The sequence below is a fragment of the Nicotiana attenuata genome, chromosome 8 (assembly GCF_001879085.1).
Source record: "Nicotiana attenuata strain UT chromosome 8, NIATTr2, whole genome shotgun sequence".
Taxonomy (NCBI): domain Eukaryota; kingdom Viridiplantae; phylum Streptophyta; class Magnoliopsida; order Solanales; family Solanaceae; genus Nicotiana; species Nicotiana attenuata.
Genome location: NC_031996.1, coordinates 40,999,483 through 41,017,731, shown reverse-complemented (window position 1 = coordinate 41,017,731; position 18,249 = coordinate 40,999,483). Strand labels below are relative to the sequence as shown.

General features: G+C 35.4%; 2 protein-coding genes across 2 annotated transcripts; both read right to left on the bottom strand.

Moving 5' to 3' along the window:
• Nucleotides 988–1,554, bottom strand: LOC109231693 (G-type lectin S-receptor-like serine/threonine-protein kinase At2g19130). Its single transcript, XM_019397334.1, has 2 exons — nt 1,458–1,554; nt 988–1,412 (listed from the first exon to the last, which is right to left on the bottom strand). The coding sequence occupies exons 1-2, from the start codon at nt 1,552–1,554 to the stop codon at nt 988–990; spliced, it is 522 nt and encodes a 173-aa protein (XP_019252879.1).
• LOC109231324 (ACT domain-containing protein ACR8-like) lies at nt 9,320–12,548 on the bottom strand. The gene is made up of 7 exons (XM_019396955.1): nt 12,090–12,548; nt 11,708–11,753; nt 11,487–11,601; nt 11,187–11,254; nt 10,522–11,085; nt 10,310–10,414; nt 9,320–10,210 (listed from the first exon to the last, which is right to left on the bottom strand). Exons 1-7 carry the CDS (start codon nt 12,149–12,151, stop codon nt 9,842–9,844), a joined length of 1,329 nt encoding a protein of 442 aa, XP_019252500.1. The 5' UTR covers nt 12,152–12,548; the 3' UTR covers nt 9,320–9,841.

Here is an 18,249-nt window from a genome sequence, read left to right as displayed (position 1 = left end):
CTGGTAGAATTTACCCCATTTTCTTCAAGATTGTAACTTAAAGAATATGAGTGATGTGAAGTCAATAATTAAGAAACGCAGTTTCCACTCCAAAAGTAATTGGAAATGGAAAATAGTAGAGTAAAAATCTGCTTGAAGATTCGTTTTACTTTTTGCTATTTGCCTAATAAGGAATAAAACTTATTTATTCTTATGCTTTTGCATAATCAAGTTGTAGACATCAAAATTTTATCGGATCAAATCCCTAAATTTAAGATGCTACAAGTAGAGTCTATCGAGGTTTTTTGTAGGCTACTTTATCTGAAATTCTAACTTGGAGGCTACTCTACCTGAAAACCTAGCTTGGGGACTCTACCCAAAACCCTAGCTACACCTATAAAAGGGGGCTACATATTCCATTTGAAAACATCTCGAAATTCCATAAAAAATATGGAATATTCACAAAAAGATCAAAGACATCAAATATTGTCTTTCTCAAAGTCGCTGAAGTGATCGACGGGTGTTCTTCCTTTTCATGGAGAGCAAATACATCCTAAGGAAGTTCGCATCATCCTACGTTCGAGAAATACGCTGGTTAAGCCCTCGAATCACGGAGAACGATCTAGAGAGAAGAATCTAGAAAACAAACAGAATTGTACCCACATCATTTTATTAATAAAATTATATTTCTTCATATTTATATTGTGGTTGCAATTTATATTTGTATCACAAATAATTTGTTGCAAACACAAGTAATGCTTTATTTTTAGGCGAAATACATAAATGGCCCCTTCAAGTTGTCCACAACGGTTATTTGAACACCTGAACTGACCTATTTATCAAGTAGACACCTCAAATTATTTTTTAGTGTATCTCTTAAACCCTTCAAAGTGACATGGCAAAATATGTGTACTACACTCCCATTGCAGCAAGTGAAGCTTTCAAAATTATGTTTATTTCTTTTCTTTTTTTAATTTATTTGGTGGAGCCTCTTTTCCTCACTCTTTCTCAAGTAAGAAGCTGCTTTCTTTGGGTGATTTTATTGTAAGAAAGTTTAGAACCAGGCAACCAAGTATTGCCAGGGTTATCAAAACTTTGCCAAAGTGGTGGTGTTGAATTCGACCTATCTCTCAAGATTAAATTACCATCATCCCAGGGAACTGCTACAACAGAATTGGACTTGTTGGAACTGATATTTGTGGACCAAATTGAAGTATTAGACCCATTAACCAGTACCAAATTACCATCTAAGATTTTTATCTCTGCAGAATTTTTATCAGAAACTGGTGTTTCCCCGTTTGCAACCCAAACAGGAGTTTGTTCATTCACTTTTTTGTACCATATGCCTATGTAATAGTTGGAGCTCGCCGGAACAGATAATCCCAGTACAATTAATGGAGCTCGCCGGAACAGATTTCTCGGCAAAAATCCGGCTAGCAAATAAGGTCAACAAACAACGACGCTACTGCCACGGTTACATCGGCTACTTCTAAAACCCGACTCAGAAGTAAAAACAACAGACCCAGAAATTCGAAATTTTGCAGCAACATAGACGATAAACAGGAAGTGGTTCATGATTGTTGCCGGCGGTCATGGCTGTTGCCGGCGTCCATGGCTATTACCGGCGTCAGTAGCTGTTTGGAAACGGCTGAAGGCACTTCGAGGAGGAAAGAGTCGTTTGGACAGAAGCAGCGGCGCCTTGGAGAGGAGGTTGGACGATTGGAATACTTAGGGGGATTAGGGTCTGCTCTTGGTTGAAGAAGAAGAGGGGGCGGCTGGGAGGTCTAGGTCTCTTAGGGTTTATTTATTATTATTGCTTTTTTTTTTTTGTTTTATAATAGGTGGAATTTTTTTTAAATTAAAATTACACACATTTTCTCATTTGTTCGTTTGACATGAATTCGAGAGTGTATTTCACGCGAGGTGGGCTGATGAGGTCTGGTGTTTAATTGACCTACTTTATTGAAGGCTTGAAGTGTCCAACTGAAAATGGGGTCAGTTGAGGTGTCTGGCTGACCGTTGAGGACAACATGAAGGGGTCGTTTATGTATTTCGCCTTATTTTTACTCTAATTGGGAGTATCAATCTAGAAGATTGACATTAGGCATTTATGCTTGATTGATACAAAGGTCATTTTTCCACAAAGATACTAATAAATCTGTTAGGACCGAAAAAAGTCAGGTGTCATGCGGAAGCTAGTAAAGAAACACTTGAACGACGATAAACCACACAACAAAAGAGAAATATACCACAAGAGACACAAGCATTTAACGTGGTTCGGTCAATTGACATACGTCCACAGCGGAGATGAGCAATCCACTATATAAAAAGAGAGTACAAAATATCGAGAGAACAACCTCACAAAGAGGCAAACACACATGACACACTAACACTTGTCCCGTAAAGTTCTCCCCCTAAACACGACTCTCAAGCCCCATATGGCTACATTGTGAATGCTACTGCATGAGAAAGACGGATCTTCAATTTATAGAACTCCAAACCTTTTCTTACAAGAAAAAGGACTAGCCAAATATGGAAGAATAATTTTCTTTCTAGGAAAAGAAAAACCCTATGGTAAATATGTTGTCATTTCCTTCATGAGATAGGAAAACAAATTATGGTAAGAAAATCTAGACAAACACCTAACAAAATCTAGTTATGTTTTTGACACCTAAAGATAATAAAAACTCTTTTATATTGTAAAGTTAAATTCATTTCTTTTTTATCAAAAAAACAGCTGGAATCAAAAGGAATCACGAATCTGCTAAGAAAACCTAGAGACAAAGCAAAAGAAAACAAACGTAGCTTTTGGAGCGAGCTGTAGAAAAACCCTTTTTATGTGTTAAAACACATAAAAAGTAGAGCCAATCAGAAAGAAGAAAACAAAAGGGAAGCAAAGGCATTCTCATTCTTATTATTAAAGTAATTAATCTTTAAATTCATCTTCTCGTGCATGTTTCATATCGATGCTTTGACTTGCCCTTTTCACTTTCACTGCATCTGCATGTGATCAGATTCAGATTCCGATCTCTTCTCTACACCCACGCCTTCCTCGGCGCATTTGCTGCCTCATAAGTGAGGATTTTAACTTAATAGATTTTGAATTGCAGCACCACGATATATTTATTAATTGGGTTCTAAATTAATATTTGTATATATTTAATAAATTTTTAATATAAATATATTATTTGAGCAAAAACTAGTTCAGCCGAACCCGTAACGGATTCTAGCATTGTCTATATAGAGAGAGAGAGACACGGCTATTGTTAATATAATTTTATCACCAAAAACAAAGACAATTATAAACTTTAAAAGTATGTTGCTGGTAATGAGCTCCAAAATTTAAGATATTTTTTCGGCCAGGGTGCTAAAATCCAAAATAAAAAAACTAGCTGAGTTTCAGTAAAAGAGAACGAGGGGAAATGTACATATGGTGGTGGAGTTTACTATATGCATGGTCTGTAATAACAAGAATGGAAGACAAATTTGCCGTCTCTCAGACCTTACACTACTTTATGCTAGACACATTGCAAATTGTCATTTGTTTTGCCTAATTCAATTTTTGAGACCCAATTATTAATTTAATATTTGTAATGTGGCCTATCCAATGCTCTGGTTTATTAATTATTCTTAGCCTCTGTAGTGACAATAAGACAAAAACTAAGCACAATGAAAATTCAGAATCTATACATAGAATATGAAAGCAACTAGGGGTGTTTATAAAAATTCGAAAACCCGAACCAAACCGAAAATCAAATCAAACCGACCAAAAAAACCGATACTTTTTGGTTTGGTTTGGTTTTGAATTTTAAAAACCGATCAAATTTGGTTTGGTTTTGGTTTTAATCAGAAAAAAATCGAACCAAACCGACTATAGGAGTAGCTATTTCAAATTTATTATTACACCTATATATGTATATTGTTATACGAAGTTTCAAAAAATTTATGGTAAATGTTTATAGTTTGCACTTTTAATATAGTTCTTTACCTTTACATTATAGTTTGATTGGTAGTTTTCTTTTGTTTAGTGTAAGAATCCATTTCGTGTTAAAAATAACATATTTTTAATCGAGTCCTTAAATTATTCATCACTATTTGATTCAATTATCATCAATATATCTTGGTAAATAATAGATTTCTCAAAGGGCAATTGATTTGATAGTGTTACATTGAAAATTTGGTCGCCGGAATATGTGTTTGGTAGTGTATGTCTTATATTTAAGAAAAAACCGACAAATAACTGAAAAAACCGAAAAACCGACATAAACCGAATCGAGAAAAACCGAATTAATTGGTTTGGTTTGGTTCTAATATTTGAAAAACCGACTTACTTGGTTTGGTTTCTTTTTAGGGAAAAACTGATCCAAACCGAACCATGAACACCCCTAAAAGCAACTGGCGAAATGAACTTCAGTAGCCCCCTACCCCCCCCCCCCCCCCCCAGATAATGAAGAAATTGGACAATAAAATTGTAGAAATTTTGTTATTATGTATTCACAATATCTTGCCTATCTTTATACAAGTAATTAATTAGCTAAATCAAAATGTAAAAATAAAATAATGTTGTACACTTGTTCAATTCCTATTCCCTAACACTATAACAGAAAAACTAAAATATTCCCTAACATGTGCTCTCATAACCTCTTCTGTACAGCTGGATTTGCCATATCAATGGCTCAAATTAAGTAGCTTCAAAGGCTGAGATGCTTCCATGTGTATAATCAGATGAGCAAAATATAAGAGAGATAGACACGACATTTATCTAGAAAGCTTCGAAGTCCTTTTGCTATGTCTGAAACCTCTCTTCTTCTTCATTTCTATATAAGATGAAATCCCATTCATCTTCCTCGTTTTTGCTTCATCTTCTTGCAAATTATTATGGGGTTTTATCTTAACATCCCTCCTCAAGTTGGAGGGTGAAGAGACAACCCCCAACTTGGGCAAGATCTGATGGTGAGAAACGCCAGTTAGAGGTTTGGTGAAGAGATCGGCGAGCTGAAGCTTCAAGGGAAGGAAAGAGGTACCGTTGCCGGACGAAGTGGCAATCCAGCTCTACATGCTTCGTACTTTCGTGGAAAATGTGATTACGAGCAATGTATATGACTGCTTGACTGTCTGAGTGGACTGTGACCAGCAAAGTAGGAGGAGCAGAGAGATCAGCGAGGAGACGAACTAGCCAAGTTATCTCTGCAGTGACACGCCTCATTGAGCGATACTTTGCCTCAGCGGAGGATAATGAAATCGATACATATTTCTTCGATTTCCATGAAATTGGAGCTCCCCCTAGAGTGATGAAGAACCCACTAACAGAATGGCGAGAATTATTGCAAGCATCCCAGTCGGCATCGCAAAAGGCAAGCAAATCAAGAGAGGGATTTGCAGATAGAAGGATGCCTTATGTTGAATCTGAATTCAAATATCGCAAAACACGCAGCCCAGCAGAAAGATATGACATTGAGGGCTTTTGCATGTACTGGCTTAGAGTGAGCACAGCAAAGTAGATGTCTGGGCGGGTGTTTGTGAGGTAATTAAGCGTACCAACAAGGCGCCGCTAGATTGTAGGGTCAGCCGATGGGGGTGTCAATTCAAGGTACAATTTAGAGGAAGGATCGAGTGGTGAAGATACAACAGCTCCTGAACAACCAAATTCCTCTAACAATTCTAAGGTAAACTTCCTCTGATTAATAATGAAACCTTGTGGTTCCTGATAATTTCCATCCCCAAAAAATAGTGAATGTCCCCCAAGTTCTTGACCTTAAACTCTGAATTGAGAAAATTAGTAATATGGTTGATTTCTGCAAATTCATTCCCTTTAAGTAGTATATCATCCACGTAAACTGCTAAAATAGAAATGAGACTTTCATTTTGTGTGAAGAACAAAGAATAGTCATTTAGGGAAGCTGAATATCCCTTGAAACTAAGAGCACCTGCCAGTCTAGCATACCACTGTCTAGACGCCTGCTTCAATCAATAGAGAGACTTCTTCAAAAGACAAACTTGATTAGGTTTAGGTGGAGATAGGCCAGTAGGAAACCTCATGTAGTTGAGACACTTTCCAACCCTTCTTCACTGTCACGGTCAAGAGACATCTGATTGTGGTCATTTAGACCACAGGTGAGAATGTCTCAGAATAGTCAATGTCTTCTCTTTGAATATCCCCCCTTACCACCAATCGTGCCTTTAACCTTTCAATGGAACCATCTAATTTGTGCTTTACCTTGTATACCCACTTACAAGGTATAACTTTCTTGCCTTGTGGCAAGTCCACAAGATCCCATGTATTGTTAAGATCAAGAGCTGCTAGCTTTGCCTCCATAGCCTTTCTCCAACCTGCATCCTGAGAAGCTTGGGCATAACTGTTAGGTTCTGAAATAGAACATACTGATCTTAAAATATTCTGACTATTGAGTGACAAAGCTGCAAAGGATAGGGTAGTGGGATGAGATGCATGGTTGAAACAAGAGGAAGTAATGTCAGAAAGAAAAATCTCATTGCATACATAGTCCTTTAGATATCTAGGCTGCTAAGAAATCCTTTCGAATTTTCTGATAGGTGGAGGAGGTATAGGGATAGTAATACTAGTACTAGGAGCAAGTGTAGGAGAGGGAAGATTAAGAGCTAGATTTGAGGGTTGTCTAGAACTAAGATCATTATGTGAAAGGGAACCAGGAGGAATGTGAGTGGGAGAAAGAGAAGAAAAATCAAGTGATCTAGGAGAAGGAAGTGTGATGGGGCTGGCGAGTCCATTTCATCCCATAGCTTCTTGAGTGTAGTGAAATAGCTTGAAACACTGTTATTTCCTTGAATTAATGCTGAAATTTCCTTTTGTAGCTGATATAGATTGGCCCCATTAGATTGGCCAAATCTATATTCCAGGCTATTCCATAAGTTCCTTCTTGTTTTTGAATAGATGACACTCCTTTGACAGAGAATTGAGCAACCATGAAATCACCATATCATTATCTCTGCTCCACAGAGGATAATCTGCTGAGTCAGGCTTAGGTTCTTCACAAGTGCCATCGATGAAGCCAAGTTTTTTCTTGGCTGAAAGAGCAATGAGAATGGATCTCCTCCAACCTGGGAAACCTCTGCCATCAAAAGGTGCATTGGCAAGACTCATCCCGGGTGCATTTGAAGAATGAAGAAAGTAGGGATGATTGGAGTCAAGGTTCTTCATTTGGCTGGTCGAGCCAGTAGCAGTGAGAGTTGGGGAAACTTCTGTTCCAGTCATAAAAGAAAATGTAAAAATAAAATAATGACGTACGCTTGTTCAATTCCTATTCCCTAATACATTAACAGAAAAACTAAAATATTCCCTAACATGTGCTCTCATAACCTCTTCTGTACAGCTGAATTTGCCATATCAATGGCTCAAATTAAATAGCTTCAAGGGCTGAGATACTTCCACGTGTATAATCAGATGAGCAAAATATAAGAGAAATAGACACAACATTTATCTAGAAAGCTCCAAAGTCCTTTTGCTATGTCTGCAACCTCTCTTCTTCTTCATTTCTATACAAGATGAAATCCCCTTCATCTTCTTGCAAATTATTATGGGGTTTTATCTTAACAAACACCCTCCCCCCCCCCCCCCCAAAAAAAAAAGAAAAAAGAAAAAAGAAATACAAGTGAAAGAGTGAAAAAGAACATCTCTGCATTTTTTTATTTCCTACCTGTACCCACATTGGAGCTCCACAATCAGGATTCGCGCCGAAATGTTTCATATTAAGGGGAAAAGTACTCCTTAATAAAAATGATTCAACACTCGAAGCTCAAACTTAAAATACATAATTAAAGATAATAAAGTACTTATCATTCTACCTTATATAGCCCTGGTTGATAAACAAACATTGCTACTCCAACCACGAAAGATTAACTAAATGTTAGTCATGAACCAATGAAATGATATATAGATTAAGGTTTAAATCAAACACTATCAGTTTAGAGAATTCAGTTGCGAGACTATAATATGACTTTTATAGCGTTTGACAATCTTCACATCATGTTTAGACTAGTACTCATTGGTAAAAACTTACCCGCACCAGATGTTTACACCAAACTAATAGATACATTACATGTGTCTTGTATGTGGACTTCAATCATTTAACCATGGTAAACTATATGCATTCTCATCTAATTAAATCAATTAACTATGGTGAGTTAATATAGTTTGGTGTAAACACCCGGTGTGGGTAAGTATTTACCGTACTCATTTAACATAACTTTTCACAATTTGACAATAGTAGCAACTAGTAAATAGCGGTGGGCGTTCACGAATGTGATTTTTGGTTTTTACAATCGATAGAGCCGAGGGTCCATCGCAAAACAGCCTCTCTACCTTCCCAGGGTAAGGTCTGCGTACACATTACCCTCTCCAGACCCCACTTGTGAGAATATATTGGGTAAATTATTGTTGTTGTAGAATCGATGCTTATAATATATTTTATATATCAATTTGGTTATTTTCATCAAAGCATATGAGATACTAATGTGTAAACTTATAATCATGTTACGGTATTATGTTTTCATTAGACGTTCGTTTTAGGATAAATTACATGCTTTCTTGATTCATGAGCTGAAATTATAAAATAAAATAAATCTACATCAGTTCAGTTTCTTTTCTTTTCTTTTCTTTTTTTCTTTTGGGGCTCTTCCCCAACAGCAACAACAATGTCAACGACTTTGAATTTTCAAATTAAAAAAGACAACCTCCAGAATCCGCTCGATATTTCTCTTTGATTTTAGAAGCTTTTTATTCAAAGGTCGGTCTTACTTTTTTTTTTTTTTGGTTTCCAACCGATATCCGGTATCCGCATTGGAGTCCGATTATATCTGGATTCGCGCAGCATAGGGCCTCATGGGGGGAAAGCGCTCCCTACCAAGGATTTTTCCATACTCAGGACTTGAACCCGAGACATCTGGTTAAGGGAAGAGCAGTCACATCTACTGCACCACATCCTTTGGTGGTAGGTCGGTCTTACTTTTCCCTTTCATTAAGTACATTATTTTTATTGTACATTCATCTACAGTATAAATAATTTTTACAGAATGAATAAATTTTTCCCTGTTGTAAAAAGTAATATTCTCCCTGTTGTAAAGAGTTACTTCTCACTATTTTCTAAATTACCAGCTTTACTGATTATGAATGATTACTTTTTAAGTGATAATAACTCTGTCCATAATGGAAATTAAACCCTTATTTTAAACATTTCTTCGGACCAAATTTTAAATTTCTTCACCACAGGCAACAACGTGGCAACGCGGATTGCAAAAAAACCAAAGTCATTGTTTCGTGGTCAACAATACATGCACACAGTCAATCAAATCAAGAAAAAAGAAATCCAGCAATTTGTAGGACCTGAAAATAACCAAATAATCTATAATATTTACAAAGACTAGATTCTTGTTTGCAGTCCCAAATGGACAACACCAAGAAAAAGGGCATCGTAAGTATAAACAACTAAGTCAAACATTAAAAGCTAACATTATAATAATAACGACTATGTACAAATGTGTACTGTTCTAAAACCAAATTTCTATGTCTACAACCCTATCATCTTCTTTTGTATCATTGCTTGCCAGCCTGCCTTTGCCTCTAATCTTCCACCAAACAAATTTTATAACCAAAAGCCAACCAACTAACATCCTTTCTTCTCTTTCCCATTTTTCTCTGTTTAAAATTCCAATCTGGACCCTCTAAAACATCAACTTCTTGTATGTGTCTATCCTTTCAGCCAACCAAGCTCAACTATAACAACTACTATCACCAAATCCCCTTTCATTTTCAGTAATCTTTAAGCTATGTACACATGCCCAAACAAAGCTGGGACAAATCTAATTGACAATAATTTTGTGCTGATATTCAAGAATATGACTTGATCAATCCCAAATTGTATAGATTCTTCCTTACAATGCTACCAAGTGAAAGTAACATTGCCCCACCTGCCCCACCTGTGGGCTCTTCCCTCTCCTCTGCCTTTTGATGATAGATCAATGGCAATTCCTTCACTTTCAAGTCACTCAATCCAATTTTCTGCCTAACAGAATCAATGATCTTTGGATCAGCTGGATTTCCATTAGCATCTGTTACATAGAACACATTTAGAGCTGTATTTTCACTTGTTGTGGATATCTCAGCCCTTGTCACATTTAAACCATTTTCCCGGAAAGTTCGGGTTACTTCAGCCAATAGACCTTGCTTATCTCCAGTGCATAACTCCAGCCTTACTCCCTGTAAACAAAATCAAGTATTTCTCATTAGAATATATGAAATACTATATAGTGTAAGCCAATGTTCTTTAAGAGAGCAATTAGGGCATAAGCAATATACCTCAGATGCTCTTCGCTCTATTGCAGCTCGTAGACATAGAATCACACGCTGTTTTTCTGCTTCTGAACTAATCGGACTTCCATCTGTATGCCTAATGAAGAATTCCTGAGACAAGATTGTAACATAAGTTAAGCAAATCTGTACATTACTGGAACATCATTAAAGAATACTACTATGAAAAAGCAAAGACAAGTAGGTGAGGGAATATATACCAAGTATGCTCTGTCCCCTGCTGTATTAACTGTGGCATGAAACACAACATATTGCATGTCTGTCAAGGTGCAAACCACATCAAACAAAAGATTAGGTCGATCCTTGCACTGAACATTTATCACGGAATAACCCTTTTCCAAGCAATTCAATACTGATACAATAGGATTATCGTTAGTCCTAATAACCGGCTTCCTTTCATAATCGCGATCTGCAAACATCATCTGGTGAAGCCTCCTTTCAGTATGTGTGACAGCCATAGACACCGATGTTTTAGCACTACGAATGTCATTATCTCCCTTGAGCACATTCCTTAAACGAGCTTCAATCGTGTCTATCTTCTGAGAGTCCTCAATCGGGGACCCTGAATCCCCTTCCTTTACATAAATTAGGGATGCAATTCGACCATTGTGAGTCCACACATTAGCTTCAACTATATTGCACTGTAATTCTGAGAGTACTGCAAAAACCTCGGATAATAGGCCGATTCGATCCGTGCCAGTTAATTCCAGTGCTGTCAAACCATCAAAGCACTTTGCACTTGCAAAATGAATAGTCCCTAATGACTGTTCAAGAACATAAAAAAGGTTCAAAAATAGTACAAAAATGTAAATCAAAATTACCCACAAAGAAAATGCAATTTAAAGCATTTAAGTAAATTAAATACCTGTTCAATGTAACTGATGACACTCTCGTCCGTTAATTTGTTTCCATCCAAATCAGTAACGTGAAACACTGTACATTAAGAACAAGTTGAAACGGCACAAATTAGTACTCACAAATATTCAAAGGTAAAAAAGTTAATACTAGTACTAGAGGTGAATTAAGCAAGCAGCTAACGTACGCCTTGATATTTATTCCTACTAAAGAATAAATGATCTGCTTAACGTGCGCAGTGATGAGGTGCGCACTTTAGCAAAAGGCGAACTTTAGCAAAAAGGGGTGGGTTTCCATAAATTGCGCTCACCGTCCATAAACCACCGACCGTCGGACGAGATGTAAGCTTTTTTGATTGAAAGGTTCAGATCCGTAAGAACTTGTACTGCTTCCAGAAGTATTCCATGTTTTCTCGCACTATCAATCTGTTAAAAAAGACCAAAAAATTTAGACTAATTTAAAAAATGGACTAATAAAAACTAAGTCAAAAAATTTGAAAATATTCCAGCAAATTGGAAGAAGGTGACATACCATAACGCGAGTGGAATTTGAACAACCGGCATTGTCGATCATAACCCTGTAAAACACCAGTGATAGAGACTATTCAGAAATGGCCACTTATTAGGATTATTTTTTGAAATTAGAAAAGTTGAAAATTGACAAAAATGACTCAGTTGTCATAAGGAATAGTCAATCGGAGAAGTGAAAACTTCTGGAAAGAGGAAGAGTCAGAGTAACGTGTAGACGAAGAAAAATCAAATTAAAAATGGATTAAGGTATGAAGTATACATAATCTTCACTTATATATCTTAATTAGATGAAAAATCATCCTATTAAGTTGAATATTAAGAAAAAATCATTACCAAAAACACAAAAAAGGAAAAACAGAGAGAGTAACACAAAATTAACTGACCTTGGAGTAGTCATACGGAAAACAAGCTTTTCATATTCATCCAAATAAGCAGGCCACTCCATATTTCTCCTTTTCTTCAATTAATTTCCTCAAACTGAGAAAAACTACTACAAAAATCACAGTGATAGAGTTGAAGATGGGGTTCAGTTTATAAACCCCGTTTTGATACAAATCTCTGATAAATCTGAACCACAACAGACCCAAAAACAACTCCAAAAATCCCGTTTAGACCATGACTACTCAACTCTGAACAAGTCTTCTTCTTCTTCCTTCTTCTTCTTCGTTCTCTCTTTCTTCTCTGTGTATTTGAATTTGTGGTGTTACCGTGTATTTCTATGATCTTTGTCTCTCTACAAAATCCACTTTCTCTCTCTAAAAAGAAGCGTTTCTGGTTTTAATTTGGTGGGTATTTACTTTCTCTCTCTACTCACTCACAAATTCCGCAAAGCACGCTTTGCTTACTTTCCCTCTCACTATCCTCAGTATTTATATATAGAAAAAAATTATAATTAATTACTTAATGTTTTTTACTTTTTTTTTTTTTGTTTAATATTTTTGGGGGCAATGACTTTAAGCAAAGCGTGGGTCGTGTTGCTCTTTCACATGCCGTGACTACTGCTTGCTCCCAATTACCTGCCGGCACTGACCTAATTTTTCAATGTCTTAATTCCAATTTATTTTTATTTTTTGTTAGATTAAACACAAAATTAATGAATTAATTTAACATCCAAGTTGGTAATAATAGCAAACTTAACTTCGGTTATTTTATTGTTCTGACTGTGATTGTTGCTTCTCCTTTCATGTTTTTTTTACTGTCGTATTTTTTTTCCAAAACTATTGTGATTATCCAAAACTATTGTGATTATGCTTTCCTTGAATCGAGAGTCTGTCGGAAGCAGCCTCATACCTTCACAAGGTATACAATACCCTAACTAGACTCTACTTGTAAATTACACTATATATTTGTTATTGTTACTTCTATGTATTCCACATATATGGTGTTTTTTATGATATTGGTTTGAGAACTACATTTTGTTTTAATCAACACTATAACAAAAATGTAATTTCACATATTCAATATTATATTTTGAGACACTCCAACAATTTTGAGGTTCGTAGGATATATTTCTGTTATATTGTAACACAAAAATGGAAAGAATATAAAATCCAATCATAATAACTAGATGGACTCCCCATTTAAATGCTTAAATGTGAAATAAATTGATTCTTGTACTGCATTTTAAAAAATTGTCAAAACTAAAGTTGCTATAGAGAGAAACAATATATCATTTGCCTAATTTATTAATCCTTGTCGGGGTATTCTCCAGTGAAATATCATCTCCTTTTTCCTTTTCACTTAGAATATGTACAAAACAAATTTGCACTTTTCAATTAAAGTTCTTTTCCATTTTTATTAATAGTAAAGGTTTTCAAAAGGAACTAAAAAATTTAATTCAATTTTGATTTAACATAAGTTCCGGCGCGAAAAAAAAAAACATTTAGAGCCCGTTTGGACATAAGAGTTTTTTCACTTTTTTCCAAAAATTTTTATTTTTTTCGAAATCAGTGTTTGGCCATAAAATTTGCAATTTTCACTTGATGATGAATTTTGAAATTTTTCGAAAATTTAAAAAACTCCAAAAATCTATTTTCAAAATGTTCTCTCAGATCAATCACAAATCATAAAAATAACCCAAAATTATATTTATATCCAAACACAATTCTAATATTCAAATATTATTTTCACTTGAAAAAAATTCATTTTTTTTTTTTTTTTGTAATTTTACTATTCTTATGTCCAAACGCACACTTAAAAGAAAAGGAGGAACAGTGACGTTTGGATCGAGAAAGACTCTTATTGGGTGGTTCGAATGTCCAGCTCTGACGCCACGTAGACAGGTAAAAAAGGGGTACTTTGCGTGTTTTCCACTCAATAGAGTCCTCGTAGTTCTTTAAATCCACGGTGATGTGTCAATACACGTGGCATAGTATTTATTTCTCCTTCACATTTTTTTCTTTTTTAATAAATTAATTTTTTGAATTTTGTTGGAGGAATGATTTGGTAAATTGGGTAAGATGGCTTGTCAATTAAGATGAGATCTGCCGACCAATATTATGACGTTCACACGTGACAACACCCCCGCTCTTTTTCGGTTTTTCTTTTGTCATGGTTTTCGGCCGGTCTACTTGTTCTATTCTTTTTTCTTTTTTACCATTTTATCTCCCTACCTTTGTGTATATTTTATCATTTGCCTTCTCTTATTTATTGGAATCCGATCATAATATTTCGACTTTAAATTTTAATGATCAAGTTTGAAAAGAGTCAAAAAATTAATTGAATTAAAACTCCTTTAACATAAAAAAACATTAGTTAAGGGCATGATATACAAATAAGACACCTTTTTCATGAAGGGGGTTAACCGATTAAAACTCCTTCATCGGAAATAATATTGTATAAATATAATAAAACATAATTTTTTATATTATATATAAATTGTTACAATTCTATTAACTAAGGGAAACTTTTACCCTAGTGATATGAAAAATGTTTAAAATTTTCTATCCTTACCTTTTGTTATGCTCTCTTTTAAAAGGCATAATTGAGACTCGCTGTTACACCCCGTGTTATTGTATGTAAGAGTACGTCATAAGTCAATTAATGTAAGCTCAGAAATGGAATCATCTTTGAAAAGTTATTCCAAGAAAGTATATATGATCCTTGAGTCCTAGTGAAGTTCATATTGATGGTATGATGTCCATAATGTTAGTCGATGGTGCAATGACCTTATGTCACTCCAAAAGGTTTAGAACGTGACTCCATGAGTCCAGCATGCATTATATATGTATCTACTTTACTCTACCGAGCCGCGCTATAGTCGGCCGGGTATGGCACCTATTGTGCAACCACTGATCAGTTGGGTTTACCGAGCTCCACGTGGCCGGGTACGATTCTACCGAGCCTTATGATGGCCGGGTACGTTTTTACCGAGTCCTCTTTGAGGCCGGGTATGATATGATGATGATGATGCCCACAGAGGCGTATGTTTTTAAAAGTTTATGTATATATATGTATTATGCATTTCATGTCAGTAGCCCCCAGAGGCACTCAGATGTTACAGGTTGTATCTCCTCTATCTCTCTTTACGTTACTGATCTTGTTTATGCTTTCTTGCCTTACATACTCGGTACTTTATTCGTACTGACGTCCCTTTTGCCTGGGGACGCTGCGTTCCATGCCCGCAGGTCCCGATAGACAGGTTGACATTCCTCCTAGTAGGCTATCAGCTCAGCGAAGGTGTTGGTGTACTCCACTTGCTCCGGAGTTGCCTATTTGGTCAGTATGCTTTGGATATGTATTGATTGGTATGGCGGGGCCCTGTCCCGACCTTTCTGATTTTATGTACTCTTAGAGGCTTGTAGACAGATGTCAGGTGTGTGGATACTTGTATGGCCTTGTCGGCCTATGTTTTGAGTTTACAAATGGTCATGTCGGCCTTATAGGCCCGTATGTCACATGTATAAGTTTGTATATCATGCTGGGTCATCATACGTTAAGTATTCCCTTATGTTTTATTCTTGTTATCTCATGAAGGGTTTTCTAGCTCATTTACCCATGATAGTATGATAAGAAAGATATGTTACGTTGGTACTCGGTTGAGTAAGGCACCGGGTGCCTGTCGCGGCCCTTCGGTTTGGGTCGTGACACTCGCCTGGGACTCGCCCCGGGGCGGAGCACTCATAAAACGCCCCTGGGCTTATGTGTGGGGCTTAGTTCCGTGAGGCTTGCGCCTCGGCCATCGGGGCTTACGCCCAGGACACACCCAACGCCCAGCGCACTGGGCTCGCCTAATAGAACTTTATACAATTGTATGTAACTAACCTTGTAAATCTTCACATTTTCTTAATAAATTGTTGACTGCTCAAAATTACTTTTTTCCTAAGTATAATTATTAAGTTGGGAGTATTGTCATAATTAAAATAAAAATTATTGCACGTTATCCACTAAGAATGCTATGATAGTTAATATTAAATAAATCTTTCATTTAAAAAGTATTTATTTATTAACTATTATTATGTCTTTACTGTATAATCGTCCATAATTTTTTTTATAATTTTTTTTCTATTTTTTTTCACGTTTACGAGATACAATACTTATTAATTTAATAGTTCAGTATTAGCTAGTAACTATGTACAAATAATTAGTTATCATGGTATTGTATGGTGAATTATGTGTCACTTTACTAACTTGTTGAGTATATGAGAATCATATTTAAATTGTGAATTATGTTTTTATAAAAATTCTCTTTCAACTAGAAAGCATATTAAATAAAAGGAGTATTTTAAGAAAAATATCAAATTATAATATCGAATTTTTTTTCAAGATTCATTACTCCTTAAGAGATACATATAAGATTTCGTATCGAATACATTACTTTTGATGTTTGAGTTGTAACGACATAGCAACTATTCGCATATTATGATATATGTCATACTTTTCGTATTATTCATAGTTGAATTTTAATTTATTAATATTTTAAATATATTATTTGTTATAACTCTGTGATTTTAATGTAATTTTTATAATTGTTTTTTATTTTATATTATCTTAAAATTCATGAAATTAGTAAAATTTAAAGATCCGTGGGACTTATGCCCCATGTCTCAGGGCTTATGCCTCGCCTCGTCAGAGGTAAAACGCCTCGCCTCACGCCCCCACCTTTTAAAACATTGTTGTTATGTTTAGTGACCTACATAGAAGGTTATATTGGTCCTCTCAGAAAAGTGATATTTATTCTTTTTTAAATATCTAATATTGGATTCCTCTTCCGTTAATTGGATGCATGTCAAGGCACACAATATTCTTAATCTTTTGTGCTAGGAAGAATTTTGACTGAATGCTTCAACTTAAAGAAATCATCATCTCCAAAATATAATAAAATTCTAAATGATATTTTTGTTTTTATCACAATGAAGCCAGCAACAAATAACAAAAACATGGAATTTATTAACGTTATTTTCAGAAGTGTTGGTCTTTACGAAGTTGTGTGTGCGTATCTTCAAATAACATTGATTCTCCAAAAATATCAATAGAAGGAAAATCTATTATATCGTATGGAATTTGAAAAGACATCAACTTTCTAAAATCAACTCATTGCTTAACAATCATCTAAGAATAAGCGTATTGAGATTTCTTACCCGTTATTGCAGTTAAATTATTTTGTAATCAAATGGTTAACATGAATTTTAATTTGCTTCCTTTTTCTGCACTAATTTTAAATTCAAGCTCATTTTTCATAGGTCTATAGGTTTCTAAGAAAGGATGTTAACTAGTTTGTGATTTTATTAGTAATATTTTTAGATTTGGTTTACTCGTATGCCTTAATTGCTTACACATTAAAAAGGTTTTCAAAACAGTGATTTTTTGGGTAAGTGATTTCTTAAAAACATGTCAATCTTTCGAATAATTATACAGAGATTCCTTCTTTTTGAAGGTCCCAACATTTAACCTCAATTCTAGTAAAAGAAATCGAGCTTTTATTCTAATTCTTTTTTTTGTTTGTCTTTGTTGGTTTTATTTATTAAGACTTATCTAAATTAAATTGATCCTTCTTCATGATCTTCATATATATACATGGAAATAGAACATCACCAACTATATTGGCTATCAACTCAATTTTCATCTATACATCATATTATCATGTTTCAAGGCGTGATTATTTGGTGTGTGATAATAATTTGTTAAGTACAAATAGAACCATATACTTGTATGGGTCGAAATATGACTAGACAAGAATCTGCGTGGAAGGGAACGGCGAAGAGTTGCTTGGGCCAAAGTCGTATCCATACATTGCTATAATGACACGCACCTCGACCGCGACCGAGGTCATGTATTCAGAACGCTTGAGCGGTGAACTGGATGTTACGGCATTTCAAATGGTCAACCCGTAATATAGTCAAACGACTTAAGTACTATGGTGAATGACCGTTGGATAAAGAAGACCTAGTATATAAACTTAGTGAGAAGAAGAAGAAAGGGGGACTAAAAACAAATATACACGCAGACATGTTCTCTGAAAAGAGAAAGGATCTTCATCTCTCTCTCTCCCCATGAAGGAGAAAGAAGGGAGGAAGCTCAGATCCTCAATATATATCGTTAATC